Raw genomic sequence first — 20,253 nt, forward strand, 5'->3', positions numbered from 1 at the left:
CTCCCTGCCCCATCCTTTACTGTCCAGGTCTGCCATGCTTCAGCTTTCTGACCTCGAGTGCTGGTGTAGCCCAGGGAGCTGCTGACTTCATACTGGTGCAGGTGGGGGTGTGGGATCATCAGGATGTTGGCGCTCCTGCCCAGGGAGCTGTCATCGGAAGCCTGGCTCCTTACTTCCTCAGTGGGCAGGGCCCGGTTGGGCATGGAAGGGCTGGATGAGACATCACAGGAGCTGGCACTCTTTCGACTGTGACTCTCCCGTTCTCGCACAGACCTGACCAAGAGAGATAAGTTACCGCCAAGTAAGGGATGCTGCCTCACCTACAGTTAAAATTGCAAAAACCATCACCAGCTCCAGCTACTTGGGAAATCAATTTTAAAAATCCCCAATGAGACCTATGAATAGGAAATAATAGAGGAGGTGCTTTGCCCTGAGCAGCTGGTAAGAAAGGGAGGAAACGATGGACAGTTCTCAAATGGCCAAAGTCCCGGCATCATAACTGTGAAGAAATGATCGCTCCAGTTTGACCCCACCAATTCATCTTGTATCACTGCAAATACGGTAACCAGACATGATATGACATGATGCAAGAGGAAGTACGCAGCGCCATCTGAGGAGTGTTCCTGCATCAAAAACGGAACCTAAATCTAATCAGGCCTCTAGAAATAATTGCCAGTTTACAGGAAATTCAGAGAACAGAGGACAAGTTAAACTTTATAAGGAAATAATCACTCAAATGAAGAAAGCAAGATACTCTACAGTCATAGAAGAAAGACATTAAAACCAAATGCAACACGTGCATCTTCTTTAGATCTCAATTCAAACAAAATGGCTGTAAAAACACTTTTCAGACAATTGGGAAATCTGAATATGGACTGGCTATCAGAGGATATTAAGGATATTAAGGAATTAGTGTTAATTTTGTTACCAGCAATAGGGTCCTGTGATAATGTAGCTTTTTAAAATTCTTGTTAGACACATACTGAGATATTTACAGGTAAAAAAAAATAGGATGCTCGGGATTTGTTTTAGACGACTCGAGCAAAATCTGAAATGTGTGGGAAGTGATGCAACGAGACTGACAACACGCTGGTAACTGTTCATTACACTAGTCTCTCTATTTGAACATGTTTGGACATTTCCTTAATAAAAATTTAAAAAACAGTACACCTTGATTAAAACAGGAAACTCCCTCAGGGGAAAAACCTCTGGAAACAGTAGGAAGAAGGATCAGAAGAAGAAAAATCCCAGTCGGCAGGAAAAATCCAGAATGAGAGTCAGCAGCCATTGATAGGTCTGCCCCTCTGGCATCAGAGCTGTTCTCTTTCTGCCTGGAAGGATTTTGTTTGAAGTAAGAGCTTAACAAGAGCCTGAAAAATAGATCCCGAGGCTGACTGCAGGTTCATTATTTCGACAGTAAACATTTGAGTATATGTTCAATCCTGCAAGGGAAACAAAGCACCGACTGAGATATGGTCTAGGCCCTCAGGAACACACAGCCTGGGTGTCTGAAACACCAGGTCTTGCCATCTTTGATTAGAAAAAAGAAAACTGAGGATCTTGGACTATGAAAGCATGTTAAGATCAGCACTATTGCGCCCCTCAGCAGAACCTGTGTACAGGAGCTGCTGTTAACAGCATTTATTCTGAGATCCAAACATTCTCAGAACAAGACATCAAGATGGGAAGAGGGAAAAGGCAAGAACACAATTATGTGGCCACTACAAGCTCATCTGTCACAAAGCAAAGAGACAGAATATTGTTCTAATCAGTTATGCTTAAACTTGCACATTTAAGAAATCTTAGGTAAATTTGGTCAACTAGGAAACAAATAAGCTAGAACTATTTTACGCTTTAAAAACAAATTTTCTACACAGTGAATTAAGCATAAAACCCAAGACTGTATAAAGTATTAGAAAAATATATAAACTATACATCTCTAACCTTGGGGTAGAACTCTTATACAAAACACAGAAATGAATATATTAATAAATCTGATTATATCACAATTACTATATTACTAAAACACCATGGAGTAAATTTTAAAAAGCAGGAATGAAAAAGAAAAATGTCTCTTGCCCTTTGGGAATAATAAACCTAAAAGAAACTGGGCCTTAGGATCTATATATATTAGTGGCAGCTGAGTGAAAAGATGATTCCAGAATTTGTGAATTGCTTCTCTTGAGTAGAAAATGCACAACGCTCTATTTGGAGAGACATCTCATAACAAACATAGCTAACAAAATGGTTGGCCCAGAGAGCCTGAGAACAGAATCCCTAATGATCTATATGGTATGGCTTCCATTTGGTTCATTTTAATTTTAAACGTTTTGAAGCCGATCTCATGAAAGTCCCTACTGGACCTCAGGTTTTCCTAAACATCCATCCCAAAGTAAATCTGGCAAAATAAAACCTGCAGGTGGCGAGACGCTGAGCCCGGGATGGGCCGGGCAGCCTGAACACTTGAGCATCGTAGGCATCATAATCCACTTGGATGGGAAGGGCGTTCTCAGGTTCTTTTGGAGTCCCAAGAGCTGAAATGCACAAATAATACAAACTGTCATCAAAACACATTTCAACCAGATGCCTTCAGAGGGTCCTCATCAAAATCTGCAAGGCACAGGTGATCATCGTCATCCTCTCCTCCTGGAAAAAAATGGGATAAAAACCTTTCGTCGGGTCATTGATATTAAATGACTTATATGTTAAAGGATGTAGAAATAGTATATAGTTTTAAGTAAAGGCAAGGCGACAGACAGCAGTAATTCTTTTGTGATCCCGCTTTTAAAATGTCATCTTAATATGTATGTTTTGTACTTTGACACTTTCTACCAGACACCTACTATTGATCTATGAAAAAGAACACCAAGGTTTTATTATCTTCAATTTTGTAGTTGACAGGACAAAAATATGCAAAGTGGTTAAGGGGCTTTCCAAAGGTCACACAAAGCAAACTCAGGTTTCCCAACTTGGCTGTGAACTTTTTGTGTCCCTACATAATCTTGTTGTCATGAGTTAGCTAACTCTTTCTTAAAAAAGATAAAAGGAGAAAAATACTCACAGGTATCACGGCCATTTTTTGCTTTCTCAAAGGCAGGCTGTAAAATTAAATAGAGAATTAATCACTCCATTCTCTGATAGAACAGAACTTATTACAGGCACAGTAATGTAGGTGGCTGCTCCACAGGGCAGAGACCATGTCTTAGCCCTCACTGTAACCGATGGCTGTAGACCATGGACTGACTGTGGCTCCATTGGGTGCGAACCAAGGACCTTCTGCGTGTAAAGCAGACATGGTAACCACTACACTAGGGAACCACGTCCTTCCGTAACATTTTAACCTTCAAAATGATCATGTTGCAGAGAAGTTCCCCCATGTCCCACTTTGCCAAGAATGGTTGTGGTGAAGGCATAAAACCTCACGAGGCAGGAGAAGGACCTTTCTAGGCAGTCTCACTCTTCTAGCACTTCTCTACTTGATATAATCTATTTTTAGGAGTCCTCATATTCCTCCAAATTAGTATTTTCCCTATCAGGAAAGTAACGTCAACCTCCTCCCCTCCAAAAAAGGGAAGGAATGGCCCTGATACCACTAATGTAAGTCACAGTGGGGCAACCTTCAGAGGGTTCAGCTCTGCCAGAAAAAGGCAGATGGAAGAGAGCACCCTAGTGTGAGGCCTATATACCTAACAGCCTGTTTTTCTCTTCATATTACATGAGAAAGGTTTTTTTTCACATTCTTTAGAATAGCATTTTTATTGGGTGCAAATATATTTCACCAAGTGGATATTTCATGGTTTATTTAGCCATTTCCCTATTACTTTTGACATGTCACTATAGTGAATAAAACTAGACAAAGATCTCTTGACATTCAATATCCTTGATTATTTTCTTAGGCCACATGACTAAAAACGTAGTTATCTGGTCAAGTGGCATGACCATTTGTACTGTTCTTGATACACATGGCTGAAATGCTTTTCATATGTAATGGACACCAACCAAGGACTCAGGTACCAATTTCACCACACTTTGTTCCAGCATTTGGTATAAATATTAATATGTTCTTAACATATTTGGTATGCAAAAATTGAACTCCCATTCTTATTTGAATCTGTCTTTACCTATCACTAAGATGTGATCTGTTAATTATATTTCTACTTTGCTGCAACGTGCGTCTATGTGTTTGTTCTTACCAGTATCTAAGAGGTCTTCGTGTCTGAATAAACCAATTACATCATAATAAAAATAGTTTTTATTATTAAAGAACTAAAAATAGTTCTATGTCATATTTTTATCAAAGATATTTCTTATGTCTGGGGGTTTGCATTGATTATTTAACATGGAAAATTATAAAGTTCTAAGACAATTTCTTAAATTCATTTATCATCATGGGGGTAAGTGAGTGTCTTAGGACCAAAATAACCATGTGGGTGTGTGACAGTCCCTGAAGGCTCTGCTGGTTGGTAACACCTACCTTCTTTCCTGCCAGTTTTATCCGTGGGGTAAAACTGTTACAAAAGAGCTGGCTTTTGGACGTGTAGAAACTGTAAAAGAAACAAATGGGGTTATTAATCTAAACTCCTTTCATTTTAAACCTCAAGAAAAACCTGAAATCCCAGCTATGGATCAGTCCTCTTGTGAAAGCCTTTGTCTTGGGCTTCACTGGTCTTCCCAATTCTAACTTCTTTTGTAATTACTACAAAACATTAATTAAGTTTTTAATTGTGTTCTATTCTTCTTTTCCCCCATAAATTATTTCATGCTAGCTCCCGATTCCTAACTGCATTAGAACCTCCTCCTTACAGCAGAGATAAATCTATTTATACCATAATACTTTTTCCCCTAGATACTTGGCATGATGCTGGCACAAGGGAGGTTTCTATCACTCCTTGACTGATCAGCACTTAGTAAGCAAGAACAATCCAGGCCAAAAAAAAAAAAAAAAAAAAAAAAGGAAAAAAAAAGAAAAGGTGGCACTAGAGAAAAGATAGCAGAAACAAACCATCAAGTCTCAATCTCTCTGAAAATCATATCATAATGTAGTCATGTCAGATACACAAGAAAACTGGAGACGCAGCCTTGCCCTGGGTATGATGAATGAATAAGTGAATAGAGGCTGCGTAGCCTTTTCTATTCCTTATGCATCTCTCTGTATTTTTTTAAATCTACAACTTGTGCTAAAAATTGAATACTGAATATTGACCAATCCCCACCTTCCATCATAACTGATCATGAACAAAAAAAAGGGGAGGGGCCAGTATCAATAGATAACTGGTGGCACATTAGGTACATAAGAATTTAAGAATACTGCCTGCAATCAGACCAGAAGTACAACCAGTCTCTGGACTTGGCCTCTCACAGTGGTACTAAGAAAAGTACCAAGTCAAAGATGTTATTCTCTTTCCAGACACTAATTGTAAAAGATCTGATTGGTGAAGTGATGTCAGCTAGAAGAATAAGTTTCTATTAGATTGAAGCATATGAGATTGCTGTTTGAAGGTCAAAAACAATCTAATATAGGACATGGTTCCATAGTGTAGTGGTTAGCACATCTGCTTTACACATAGAAGGTCCTAGGTTCGTACCCCAGTGGAGCCATGGTCCATGGTCTATGGCCATGCCACCCTGAACAAGCCTGATGTCTGATCTCAAAAGTTAAACACAGTCGGGCCTGGTTAGTACTTGTCTGGGAGACCACCTAGGAAGACCAAGTGCTGTAGGCATAAATAATAATAACAATAATAAAAATCTAATATAATTTCGAATGGTTCATATCAATAGCTGCAGCTTTGCCATGAACTTGGCATTCAACTCTAGGCGAGCCATTTAACCTCTCTAGATCTTGTGTTCCTCACCTGCACGATGTGGCAAGATGCTCTCTATGATGTCCAAGCAGATTCCAGTCACAACCTGTGATATCCCAAAATCCCAGTTTTATAATTCTTATGGATCTAGTATTAATTAACTTTCGAATCCATTTTTATTATTAGCCAGTAATACTTTGGGAGTAATAAGTTCTCATTGAAGAAAATTTAATTATGCTGAGCAGGGTCTCTGACCATACTAAACAGTGAAAACATTTTGCACGCTTCTGAAGAGGCTTTGCTGACAGAATGAGAATAATGGCCCCAGTGAGCAGCCGTCCGTCTCAGGCCACCAGGCCTCTTGCTCCCCTCCCCAGTGGTTCAAGTAAACAAGGCTCACAATAAGATGTGAAAAACAGGCCTTGGGCCTTTCCCAGCTCTCATCCTGAAGCCCCTTCCCACATGGATCTATCCTCTATCTTAACTGGCATCAGAGAGCCAATTTATGATTAAAAATAAAGTGAAAAATCAGGAAACTTTCAAGTTATTAGTAAAATTTGAGGAAACTGCAAAACTTAAATTCGTATATAATTTTGAGTGTGCTAAGGCTACTTTTCCTTTAATTGTTTCCTCAACTAAACTTGAAACCATGAAATAACAGTGTGTAAACAGCAGCTATTTTCTTACTGGCAAAAAAGTGAATGTTTATTTAAGATCACAAATCCAAAAACAATTAGAGGGCTGACTAACAAAGAATATACATTTGTCTCTAGAGTGAAAAAGAAATAAGTTCAAAATGCTCCTATTTTACCTCGACCAAATTTTTAAAGTAACAATAACATAAATGTAAGATGAGGAAGATTCTGAAGGCATTTTCTTATGAAGCAGTCACTTGTTCTTAAAGTGACTTCATCAGACGATACAATGACAATGTACAAAATTAAGCATCATTAAACAGCCTTATATACATATATGTAAAGGAATAGCATGGATGACCAACCGGAGAGGATCTCACTGGGCTCCCAGAGAAGAGTGAGGCATACATAGAACAGGATAATTACAATGTGACCACTCTACCCTTACGAGCTGGCCAAATGACTATTCCTTGCTCATGAAACTGTTTCTTCACTGATGAATGATTATAACTGACCAGCGGCAACTACTATACTAGGACAACGTGGTCCATGACCAAGATAAAGAAAATATTACAGGCTGAAGTCAACATTTTCAAGCTGGTCTCCAGCAAAGATTTCCAACTAAACAGAAGCCAAAATTGAGCTTGAGGCATCAGCCAAGTGGCCGTCTGCCCCTTGGGAGTTCTGCCTGAAGACAGACAACCCAGAGAAGGTTAGAGTGCTCTGGAAGCACTCAAGAGAACATGGCTACTGGCACTAGGGGCAGCACAGGAAGAACTCACAAAGAGAGATGTTGGGGCTGGTTGTCAGAGGATAAACAGCATTTGCGGGGAAAGGGCAGGTGGAAAGGCCCTCTAGATAGGTGTCTGCCAGGCAGAAGAATGAAAGGAGGTAAGTGGTAGGCCTCAGACGTCAGTCAGACTTTCGTCTTTATCAAGCCAGCATGAGGAATCAGGACAAGAGCTGTAGGATTTGGTTTTCATGAAAAATGACTCTGGCAACCACATACAGCAGTGGCTGATAGATCCCCATGGTTCCCTGGTGCTGTATCAGGGCCTGCTGTGTACAGCCAGAGAGGAACACTAATAATGTTTTGTTTTCATATACTTAGTTCCAAGTAAGACTTTTACTTGAAGAAAAGGCTCTGTTACTTAAGAAAAAAAAATTTAAAGGAAAGAAGAAAGCACAGTTCTAAAGAAGTGATTCTCAATGGGCAGATGGGGAGAATTTTGTCACCTGGGGGGGTACATGTGGCAATATCTACAGACATTAAAAAAATTTTTTTAAAATTTAAATGATTTCACTCCCCAGCTTCCAATGGTTTTACCTGTATTCTCTATAATCTGCAATCATTTTTAAAAAATCATGAAACATTAAAAAGAAGTAATAGCCCAAATCTTTTCACTTTTGGCATGTTTATTCGAGGACATCTAGTTCTCATAATTAGTTTCCAGAGGTATGAGCTCTACCTGCAGTGTTTCAAAGAAACAGTTTATCATTCTCCAGGTTTTCTGATAGGGAAATTCACTTAGCCACTGTTTCTACAGACGTTTTTGGCTGTTAAAACTGGGAGTGTATGTGCTGTTGGCGTCTAGAGTAGAGGTCAGGGATGTTGGTCAACATCCTACAATGTACAGGACAGCCCTCCACAACAAAGTATGATCTGGCCAAAATGTCAATAGTGTCAACATTGAGAAACCCTGGTCTAAAGGATGGACTGAACAAGAGAGATTACTGCAGCTGTTCAAAAAGATGAAGGCACTGGCAGAGGGACGAGAGACACCATCCTTGAGCTGGAATCGGCAGGGACACTGCGGCCTCGTCCCATGTGAAGAAGAGGCATGGCGATTTTTCTATAAGTGGAGGAGGCCAGGCACAATGATGGTCTGCTACGGTTTGTGGGAGTGGGGAATAGTAAGAGTTGGGAATAGCAGTGGAAATAAGTCCTCTAAAATTTGTTTCTATTTTTTTCATCATAGATTGTTCTTATGTTACTGCTACTGCATTACATGTAGAGAAGCTTAAAGCAAATGTTGGAACTTTGGTTTCTACATTTTCTTGACAAAAGACATTATAGTAAGAACTTAAAAGATTTGAAGAGAAAATGACAAGGAAGTCTTATCATCTACTATGAGTCAAGATCACACCCACCTGTGGTTTATCCAGTGAGGAATATTGTAGTCATCACCCTGACGAGAATCGTGAGGAATACTCCGATTATGCAGCTGAAAAGGAATAGGTGAGCACAGATCAGCTAAAAATTAAGTAGGATGTGAAACTGCTCCAACTCTTCTATGTTTTATTATTCTCAAGATCACCTGATCTGGTGCTAGAAACAGGCCTTTAGTATAAAATCCAGAATCTAATTACCTTGAACAGTGGGACAGCATGTAACGGTTGCTCCCCCATGCACACCAAGTCCACACCAATTCCTGAAAAAGAAAAGACAAAAATAGTTTGGGGGGGGGGAGTGGTTGAGGAGGGAAGAGGCAGAGGTAAGTGCTCCAAATCTATTATTGATGTTATTCCACTGGGTGAGGGTATGAGGCAAAGTCAACTTACCATCCTATGATTTATAACCTCCTCAGTGCTGCCTACACAGTGAAGAAGTAAATAGTTCTGTCACACCTGCCACTATTTGATGCTTGACAATCAGCCTCTGACTGTCTTGTGGATCATGATTTGTCAAAAAGACAACCAGGCCTCCATTACTGCAGTGGCAAGGCCAGAAAGGAAAAGGAACTCTGTCATCTCAGTAAAAAGCAAAATGATCCACATCACTTAACAGAGCTTCATTACTGGCAATCAGGATTTATTTCCCAACTCCATCTTGTTGTGGAAACACAAATTAAAGGGGAGCGTGGAGGTGTGAGCTGGGGAAGAATGGCATATCACGAAAGGAGGCCTGGACTTGGTGACCTGAGGGTACTTCCAAAGATGGGCTCATGGATACTGGTTCAAACAATTCCCCCAGAAAGGGTTCTCCAGTGTCACATATATTTGGGAAACTCAGAGTACCAGTTATGCCCTTTGGAGATAAACAAGATACACCAACATAATAAAACCTGCAATTAAAGAATGGGCCTAACTGTGCACGACCCAGCATTTCCCAGACCAATTTGACAATGGAACTCTTTTTGTCACCTATCATTATTCACATCCCCAGACCTCCACGCACAGTGCCAGGGAAAGTTCATAGTTTTAAAGTTAAGTCGAGCTATAAACACTCAGAGACAACACGAACCAGAAAGCATTACCATTATCTATCATCCGCTGCTTGGTCAAGATCATGAGAAGCCGGTCCACTTCAAACACACCCACCCCAGGCGTGATCACCACAGACATCTGGCCAGTTCGGTCAAAGTTGCGGTTGATATAGTGCTTGTCAAACACTTGAACAAAAGCAAAAAGTCTTCCAATGAAGATGTTACGGCATATCAGCAACCAGCTACTGGCAAGCATCTCTATGCTCTCAGAGATCTATCTATATTTCTATTACTGCAACTGCAACATTCTAACTTGATTTCTCATTAGTCATATGCACATCTGTCTTCCTCTTCTATATTAAAAACTGCTTTATCAGAAGACTATATCATTGTCACCTTTGTTAATCTTTCCCCATCAATCCTTGCCTTGTGCATACTTAAATGCTCAAATTTAATGCCATTAATTTCCATCCATAAATGAGTCTGCACTGAAACTTATAAGAATAAAATATTAATTTCCGACAATATTTGAGAGGTGGATCAGAATCTTGTGATGACGTTGTAAATTTGGCAATTAATTCTTTTTTTATTTCTGGCTTGTGTAATTCTTCCTTTGGAAAATCAATGATATTCAAATATGACAAAAAGATTTACTAATAAAAGACCCATGCTCTAGAATTCCTAGCACCTGAGTACAGACACGTGGGAAGGCAATATACACCACTCATCATTATTTCTGCCACTGGCCAGGGCAGAACAGATAGCTAATTGGACTTGGGGTGATCAGATGCAGAGACAGGGTTGCTGGGAGATGAATATGGCTCTAGGAATTCCTGATGTTGGGGTTCCCAGAGGCACCCTCATCTTCTTCAGTATGGTGTTCAAACCTTTCCTGGCAACCTATTGAGCCCATGCATCCTTAAATTTCCCTTTTTGTTTACAGTATGTCAGCTAACACATAAATTAAGGGACAAACACTCAAAAGAAATCACACTACACTCTTAACCATGGTCCTCCTTGGAAGGAGGCTGACAGTGGAGTAAGGGAGGAGCTACTCAGTTTTACTTGATACACTTCTCTATTCCTTGAATTCTAGGCACGTGGGCAACTTTTGTAATTCAAAAAAAAGTAGATTGAAAAAAAATTACCTAGAAGAGGGATAGGGTGAAAAATAAGAACACAGTTTAGTAAAACAAAGAGTGAAAGGAAGACCCCTCCAGCTCTTTACTCTTGGGTTACCATGAGAAACAGATGAGAACAGCAGGTTAGTTTCCCAACAGAAGACATAAGAGCTAAATGTTGGCCATCAGAAGTTATGACTTTCCATTAATGTTGGGCAAAGGGAGGTGGGGGCATCACCACTAGGTCCTGATCTTTGGACATTAGTAAAGAGAAGTTCGTAGGTGCGCAGTAAGCAAGATGCCTGGGGTCCTTACTCACCATTGAATGAAAGATTGATGGCCTCTAGGTAGTTTCCTTGTGCTGAGGTAGAATTGTCTCCTTGAGGAAAGCCCTCTGAAACAAAAGATGCAAGAGAAGGAAAACCATCTCACGAAAGATGAACTCTTAAAAAACAAGTAGAGACTCATGGACATGGACTATAGACTAGTGGTTACCAGAGGGTAGGAAGTAGGGGAGGTGGGGGGAGGTAGACAGGGTAAAAGAGGTCAAATATGTGGTGACAGAAAGAAATCTAACTATGGGAGGTGAACGCACATTGTAAATATATATATATATATATATATATATATATATATATATATGCCTTACTGTTAAAGTGTACAGCTGAAACTTATTGGATTTAGTTAACCAATGTCACCATAAAAACAAACAAACAAACAAGTGGAAGGTAACTGGCTCCATAGGGCCCCCCACCCTGTAGTAGTACTGAACTTACTGCATACATAATAAACAACTGGACCCAACCAGAAATAGAAACCTGACCGAAAGCAGAAACTATACACAGCGCTGGAAGGGAAACAGGCATGAACCTCTTCACCTCCCAGCTGCCACCTATACCTCCTTTCCCTGCTGCACCTTCTGTCACATGGATGCAGTACCTGCCTGTTCCAGTCGCACCAACACTGGATACTGGATGAAGAGCTTTTTAATGGTCACGAGGAGTGAAGTCCACTCTTCTCTCCTCTCATTCTGTACCACCACTCTGAAAGGAGTATTATTATAGAATAGATACGGAGCAACTATTATATACAGGACACAAGGTTCCTTACAGGGTTTCAAGGAAAGGAAAAGATGGGATTCCCAAATGTAGGGGAATTTATCATTTAATAATAATAGAGTCAAATGTATTTAACAAACATTAACAAAGAAATGTAATCATATCGATAGTAATATAGATTGAAAATTTTTAAAAAGTAAGAAAATAATTAAAAACTGCCTTGAGATTGTAGTAATATTGTTGAGCAGAGGTATGAACAGTTTCATATACTGAATTATAATCAGGGGGGATATATGAAAGGTATTAAACGAGAACATCCATATTTATGTCACACACACACACACACACACACACACACATCCAATAAACAGATCTCGATCAGAAAACTAGATTAGTGGGAAGAGATGGGTGGGAATCTGTTAACTGTATATGGTCTATACCTTTAAAATTTTGAACCATGTAAATGTATTCCAAAAATTAAATAAACTTTAAAAGAAAACGTTAAATTTCTATTAATCTAGTAATTATAATGCTAAGAATTTATTCTAAAGAAATGCACAGGACCCAGAATAGCCAGCACAAGACTGAAAAAGAAGAAAGTTGTAGGACTGACACTATCTAACTTCAAGACTTACTATAGCTACGGTAATCAAGACAGTGAGGTAGAGGCAAAAGAACAGGCAAATAGATTAATAGAGAATAGAGATACCAGAAACAGACCCACATTAATAGTCAACTGGTCTTTGACAAAGAAGCAAAGACAATACAATAAAGACAGTCTTTTCAACAAATGGTGCCGGGACTAGGCATTCACATGCCAAAAAAAAAAAAAAAGAATCTGGACACAGACCTTATACCCATCACAAAAAAATTAACTAAAAATGGATCATAGACCTAGAAATAAAACATAAACTATAAAGCCCGTAGAAGATAACATAGGCAAGAACCTAGATAGCCTTGGGTATAGTGACGACTTTTTTTAGATATAACACCAAAGGCACAATCCATGAAAGAAAAAATTGATAACCTAGATCTCATTAAAATGAAAGAAGTTTTGCCATACAAGAGACAATGTCAAGAGAGCAAGAAGACAAGCCACAAACTGGAAGAAAATATTTGCAAAAGACACATTTGATAAAGGATTATCATCCAAAAATACAAAGAACTTTAAAACTCAACAATAAGACAATTTAAAAACCCAATTAAAAAATGGGCAAAAGACCTGAACAGACATCTTGTCAAAGAAGATATACGGATGGCATATAAGCATATGAAAAGATGCTCCACATCATATGTCATCAAAGAAAAGCAAATTAAAACAAGAAGACAGCACTATATACTGCAAAAATAGACAAAATCAGGAACACTGACAATATCAAATCCTGAAAAGAATATGGAGCAACAGGAACTCTCATTCATTTCTGGTGATGATGCAAAATGGTACAGCCACTTTAGAAGACAGATTGGTGGTTTCTTACAAAACTAAAAATACTCTTACTATATGACCCCCAAAAATCACACCCCTTGGTATTTACCCAAATGAGCTTAAACATGTCCACACAAAAACCTGCACCTAATGTTTATAGTAGCTTTAATTATAATCACCAAAACCTGGAACCAAGATATCCTTCAGTAGGTGAAAGGATAAACAAACTGTGGTACACTCAGAGTATTATTTAGCATTAAAAATAAATGAGCTATCAACTCATGAAAAGACATGAAGGAACATGAAGGAACCTTAATTGCATATCACTGAGTGAAAGACATCAGTATTAAAAGACTCATACTATATGATTCCAACTATGTAACATTATGAAAAAGGCAGAACTATGGAGACCCTAAAAAGATCAGGGGTTGCCAGGGATTGAGTGTGGTAGGGGGACGAATAATTGGAGCACAAAGGACTTTTAGGATAGTGAAAATACTGCACGACACTATAAAGATGGATACATGTCATTATACATTTGTCTATACACAGAATACACAACACCAAGAGTGAACTTCAGGTAAACCATGGACTTCGGGTGACTATGATGTATAAACATAGGTTCGTCAGTTGTAACAAATACAGCACTCTGATGAGGGATGTTGATAACAGACCAGGGGCTGTGCATGTGCAGGGGGAGGAAGTAGATGGGAAATCTCTGAAAATTCCTCTCAATTTTGCTGCGAACCTAAAACTGCTCTAAAAAAATCTTAATTAAAAACTCAGATACATAACTATGTATCTGTTTATTTATCACAGTGTTATAGATAATGTTTTAAATTAGAAAAAAGTTAAAGACCTAACAATAAGGAATTAAATTACATATTTTAGATGACAAAATATTGTACAGCTATCAAAAATTATGTGATTCTTTTCAATAATTGTTGAATAGGCATATGGAAGTTCACAATGCTATTCTCTCTAAGTACACTTTCTTTTATTAAAAACAAATTTTAAAAGATCATGCCAATTTTAAAATGGGCTAAACAGAAACACATTTGGAGAAACATATACCATAGTATTAGAAGTGCTCCACTTTGGATTGCAAGTCAGACCAGTGGTAAAAAAAAAAAAAAAAAAAAAAAAAAATAAGATGGAAAAGTGAGCTAAGGAGATGAATAGACAATTCATGAATGAGAAACACAAAGGCCAATGAACATGCAAAAACATTTACTATCATTAATAAATCAATCTTAAGGATTTTTCCTCCAACCTAATTGGGAAAGAACTGCCCCCAACCAAAAAGGAGTATTCAGTGTTGGTGAGGACAGAGAAATAACACTGTTAGGAAATGGGATTTTCTACTACAATGGTTTTGGAAGGCTATTTGGCTGTACAAATGAAAAGCCTTAAGACAAAAATAGAACATCCTTTGATCCAATAACTCTATTTCTAGGAATTTGTACTAAGGAATGACTCAGGGTATACTTAAAGACTTATCTGTAAGAATATTCATCGGTAGAACCATTGACAATAGTGAAAAGTTGAAAATCAGCTCAGTGTTCAATAACAGCTGGCAACTCAATCTCTATATAGCAATAAAAATGATGCTGTGGAAGCAGAGTATCGGACGTGGAATGGCATTAGTGATTACTAAGTGGAAAATGCTGGTTTAAAACATCACATAAAAAAATCATGAGAGTCTGTGATCACATCTCTGTGAAAATAAATTTTTATCTCTATAAACAGAGAATAAGGTTTGATACATTTTTATTTTCCTAAAATGAACCTATATTGCTTTTGCGGTAAGAAAAAAACAAAGCTTTTTTCAACCTATGAAATTTAGGGATGATTTTTAATGATGTGGGGGAATTTTAATATATTAATGTAGTCATATACATATATAAATCTACATTCATAATTCGTTAATTCATGATTTATGTATATTTTAATATATCCATAATTATACTCAAATGAATGCATACTCGTTATGTAGACATAACTTCATATATTGTTAAGCCTAAAGAGCTCTCAGGGTTCCAGGAATCCACTGAAGCGGTATGAAGAATTCACCTGCACAAAGGGATGAATGGTGATGTCAGGGAAGAAGACGGCTTATCACCTGCATGAAATTCTCACAGTGATACAGGACCCAAAAGATCAACAAATCATTTAAAGTATAATTCGTATGAGGTTGAATATAGTGGTCAAAAGCACAGACTATGAAGTAGATTGCCTGAGTCAAGTGCATACTCCATCACTTAATTTTCCATGGACTTTGGATAAATTACTTAAACTGTGATCAAGTTTCCACATCTGTAAAATGAATAACAGTGACTATCTCATATGATGTTGGAATATTTAAATGAATCAAGATATATAAAGTGCTTAAAACAGTGGTATGTCCTCAATAATAAACGATAACTGTTACCATCTTAATATTATCTCAATAGGATTGGGGAGCCACTATCATTTTCTATCTTGTGCTTTTCTATATTTTTCAAAATTCCTACAATAAATATGCATTATTTTTTAAATGACATAAAAAGGTAATCTGATAAGTGGTAAAGCAAATAGAGAAAAATGTTCATTGCAAAATACAAGTGGTGGATATATGGGTATTCAATGGACAATCCTCTCGACTTTTCTATATGTTTGAAATTTTTCAAAATACAATATTATACAAGAAAACAAACACAAAAGATGATCTAAGCTAAAACGAATGCATGATTCTAGAGAGAATTCTTAGACATTCAAGAGAGAAATCTGGATCATGAAAAACATATCAGTAAAGAATATTGGGACAATTGGAGAAATCTGAATATGAACTGTATGTTACATAATGGTATTTATATCAATGTTAAAAGTCCTGAATACCACTATATTTTAGTTATGTAAAAAAAATGCCCTTGTTCTTAGAAGATACATAATGAAGTATAATGTAATCATGTACCTATTAAATGTCGATAACTGGTAAATGTAGATGAAAAGTATAGATACTCATTATATTCTTCTTTCAATTTTCCCAGAGATTTAAAAGTGTTGAAATATGAAGTTTAAAAGGTTATCCAAAATACTGCCTTAAAAGTTCCCACAACTCTTGTCACAATCCTGATATTAAATTATGGTTATGAAAGACAAAATATTCTTTAAGGATGTTATTACAAAGATAAAAAAGGGAAAAAAATACAAGTTGGCATTTGGTGCTAGCTTGATAGGAAAGAACTAGCTACAAAGGAATATATTTAAGCCTCCAGATGCCAGGGGTGGAGAGGGAAGATTGCCCATTTGAAACAAAAATTTAACTGACATAATAAACTGTTACAGCAAAACAGAGAGACACTGTGTTTCCGAGGCAGGAGGGGAAACTAAGAAGGAAGTTCCTTCTTTTAGTTACAAAGGAAATAGTCTGAGGAAGCAAGACAGAATCAGTAACAGGGTGGTGAGTTAGAGGGAAGAGTTCTCAAAGTGGTTGGTTTTGATTTAAACACAAAATCTTTGTGTATTAGGCAAGAATAAAACACGTTCTGAAAAGCAAAAGGCTTTCTGAAATCCACTTTGATGTCTGCTCTATCCTTCACCTGAAATGCCAATAATCACGTGGTAAATTTTTCCACACATTGGAGAATGTAGAACAGGTCAAGGTCCTACAGCCCCATGCCATTAAGCAACACACTTATACCTAGGATATGTCCATCAACTCGCAAAGTGTCCCCTTATTCAGTGACTGTTAGGACAACTGGGCTGACTGCATTCTCTGGTGATGCAATATGAAGTCCAGGAGATCAGCAATGAGGTAAGTCTTATTTAAAAGGTCCAACATAAAGTTAATCAAGTCTTTAGAGAGAGATTCTCAACCTCGGCATTATTGACATTTTGGGCTAAATGACTCTTTGTTGGAAGGGTGGAAGGGCTGTCCTGTGCATTGGAGAATGTTTAGCATCGCTGGCTACCCACTGGATATCAGTTGCATAATCTCTTTCCTATCCCACCCTCCACCACTTTGACAATTAAACATTCTCTCTAGACACTGGCAAACGTCAGGGGGTAGGGCAGCAAAATCGTCCAGTTGTTTGGTTTGCAGAAAATAAACACCACCACAAGGTCCAATTAGAGAAATCAAGAAAAGGTCCTTTACAGCCTCCCTGGTCAAACTGTGGTACAAAGAAAAGCAAAATGTGCAAGCACAGGAGCTAGTTAGATAAGCAGACTCTCAGGTCCACCCCAGACCTGCTGAACAAACCAGAATCTGCACTTTAATACGATCCCCTGAGCATGGTTTATATACACACTGAATTTTGAGAAGCATAGTTCCATAGGATACTGACTCAGATTCTCCAACAAATCAACAGTTGGGGGTGGGGGTAAGAGGAGGGAAAGAACAGGAAATTGTTTTAAATTTAGACTTAAGAAACAGACCAAACAAGAACTTGCTTTGGAGACAATTAAGGAAATATGAATACATACTAGATAATGAATATTATAGAATTAGTATTCTGTTAAATGTGATTGTGGTCACATATTGTAGTTATATATGTGGTTACATTGTGATTATATATGAAAATGTCCTTATTCTTTATTCATAGGAATAAAATGTTATAATATCGATAATTTACTACGAAGCAAAATTTAGCCAAAAAAACCAAGTGAACAAATAGGGCATAACAGCTATTAAATACAAGTGTTGGGTATAGGGTTCATTATATTATTCATTTTTCTTTTTTTGTGAGACTGAAATTTTTCACAATCAGTTTGCAAAGTCTAAATACAATCTTAGACTGGAACTTAAAATTTAAAAAAGGGTGTAAGTGGAAAAACTAGTAAAACCTGAAAAAAAGTCTGAAATTTAGTTAATAGGAATATACCAGTGCTGTTCTGTAGTTTTGACAAATGTACCTTGGCTATGAAATGTTAACAGGAGAAACTGGGAGATGGGTATATGGGAACTCTGTAACTTCTCTGTAAACCTAAAATTATTCTAAAATAATATCTTTTAAAAAAGAAAGAAACAGACAAAAAAGGGGGGCATAGTAAAGCACTCAAAACTTACTTGTAAAAGTCTTCATAGAATCGCCCCTTGTGATCCTGTCGAATTGAGGCTCGGTTTACTTCAGGAAATTCATCTGAAATACAGAAAACAAAGAATGTAGAGCAGATCAACAAGAGAAACTCGGTTCCTCTGTTCCCTCTTCCGGGTTAAACGTTTCTCTCACACACACACAAATAAAGATAATTATATATCTATTAAGTTGGCTTTAACATGAATCACATCCTACAGACTTCTTGCATACACAATGGACTGTGCTATTTTCTATTTTACCCTGTCCTCATAGCAGAAATGGTGAGAAAGAGCAGAGCAAAGGGATCGATGATAAAGAATGGATGGGGGTAAGGGTGTGAGAAGCTTAACAAAAAATAATGAGGATAAAGATTTACTCACCAACAGATTTTGCATCATAGAAAGTTCTAGAAAATAGGACCACTGTCACTTCATGACTACAGTTCTTCTCCTAGGTATGAGTAGAGAAAAAGAGGGCTCAAGTTTATTCCATTTACTTCACAATGAAGTAGCCAGCATAAACATAATATTCTCAGTTCTATGAGGTTTTGTGGCAGTACAGTATTGGATAATGTCAGGTAACTGATTGTAGATCGTACAATGCCGTGGACACAGCACTGCTGGGAGTCAGAAGACCTGGACTGAGTCCTGGGTCTGAAGCTTACCACTCTGTGACCTTGGACAAGTTACCTAAAGTTCCAGGAATGTGCCAAGTGCTTTGAAAACTGCAAATCACCAAAAGGTACAGGCCCCTGCCTCCCAGCCCTTGATTTGGCATGAAATAGATCAGCCTAATGTCAGAGGATCATGGTATTTGCACCTCCTTCATATTGTTTTTTAATTCTTCAGAACTGTAGTTTAGGGAACAAGAACAGAATCAATGGTGATAGATGTAAGAATCAAGGACACTCCCAAATCCTACCAACGTCATAGGATGAGGACTGAGGGCTGCTCGAGATTCAGGGGTCAAAGCTAAGGCAATGAATCACCTTTGGACTGGGATGAGGGCTGGTGAGAATAAACATTTCCATGGAATTTGGAGATCAGTGTTCTGGAAGTAGGGTGTTTATGGATGGCCATGAAATCTGGCTTGTATCAGTGAGCCAGCAAGCTCAGTTTCAGCTCCTCTTGGGTCTTTGAAGACATCAGCCTATACTGACCAACCCCATCTCTAACCCAACTGTACTTACTGACTAAACAATTCATCGTTCACCATATAAGGTATACAACATACTGTACATTATATGACTTTATATCCTTCCATGGATGGATACCTCAAGTGGACAGAAATTTCTAAATACAAGCCCCGGTACCAAGAGCAGAGTGCTACAAAAGAACAGACCTTCATTAGTCACCAATTGGACTCCTAGTGCTCCAAACTCAGCATCTTTATCTGATATTGGTGTAAGCGATGTACAGAAAATAATGCCTGAAAATGGGCTGGTGTGGGCATATGAGTGTCTCAAATCATATGTCATGGAGATAATATACAACGGAGACACGGCCTGGGATTACAAACATACACAGGGCAGCACAGGGGTTACGATGAGAAAGGATTAGAATCCTTATCCTACTTTTGCAGGCTATTCATGGGTGAGTGATCTAGCCTCTTAGAGCTGTACTTTCCCTGCCTACGTAATAGGGACAAGAAAATTTAGTGTTACAATATGGGTAAAACACCATAATACCTGCTATGTCAAAATACTCAAATGTTAATTAGGACCACTATTACCTCCATCACCACTATATTTTGGGCTCAGAAATGAATTCGTACATTCCCATGCTCTATCCTGCTACCCACAGTATCAGTCTTAAGTTATTCAATAGTATATATAAATAACTTTCACTAGTCTTCATTAAATCAATAGAGTGATTACAGAAAGTTATTTAAATTCATTTTTAAGTTCTTGCTTGACAATCAAGGTCTAGATTTTAAAAAATAAA

At 38.0% G+C, this 20,253-nt stretch overlaps 1 protein-coding gene across 10 annotated transcripts in view; it reads right to left on the bottom strand.

Annotated features, from left to right (window-relative positions):
* DEPDC5 (DEP domain containing 5, GATOR1 subcomplex subunit) overlaps window positions 1–20,253 on the bottom strand; it is a 106,950-nt gene that overhangs the window by 63,308 nt on the left and 23,389 nt on the right. For all 10 annotated transcript variants that reach the window (XR_001594966.2, XR_001594967.2, XM_016129555.2 and 7 more), the window contains 11 exons: window positions 18,691–18,760; window positions 18,301–18,373; window positions 11,706–11,809; window positions 11,086–11,160; window positions 9,697–9,831; window positions 8,810–8,871; window positions 8,591–8,664; window positions 4,475–4,544; window positions 3,062–3,098; window positions 2,414–2,534; window positions 53–273 (listed from right to left, as the gene is read on the bottom strand). Coding sequence is in view for 8 of the 10 variants with exons in the window: in XM_016129555.2 (XP_015985041.2) it covers window positions 53–273; window positions 2,414–2,534; window positions 3,062–3,098; window positions 4,475–4,544; window positions 8,591–8,664; window positions 8,810–8,871; window positions 9,697–9,831; window positions 11,086–11,160; window positions 11,706–11,809; window positions 18,301–18,373; window positions 18,691–18,760 (1,042 nt within the window). In the remaining 2 variants the exon portion in view is untranslated. The remainder of the gene's footprint in view (window positions 1–52; window positions 274–2,413; window positions 2,535–3,061; window positions 3,099–4,474; window positions 4,545–8,590; window positions 8,665–8,809; window positions 8,872–9,696; window positions 9,832–11,085; window positions 11,161–11,705; window positions 11,810–18,300; window positions 18,374–18,690; window positions 18,761–20,253) is intronic.

This window comes from Rousettus aegyptiacus, unplaced genomic scaffold (genome assembly GCF_014176215.1).
Source record: "Rousettus aegyptiacus isolate mRouAeg1 unplaced genomic scaffold, mRouAeg1.p scaffold_m13_p_5, whole genome shotgun sequence".
Lineage (NCBI taxonomy): Eukaryota > Metazoa > Chordata > Mammalia > Chiroptera > Pteropodidae > Rousettus > Rousettus aegyptiacus.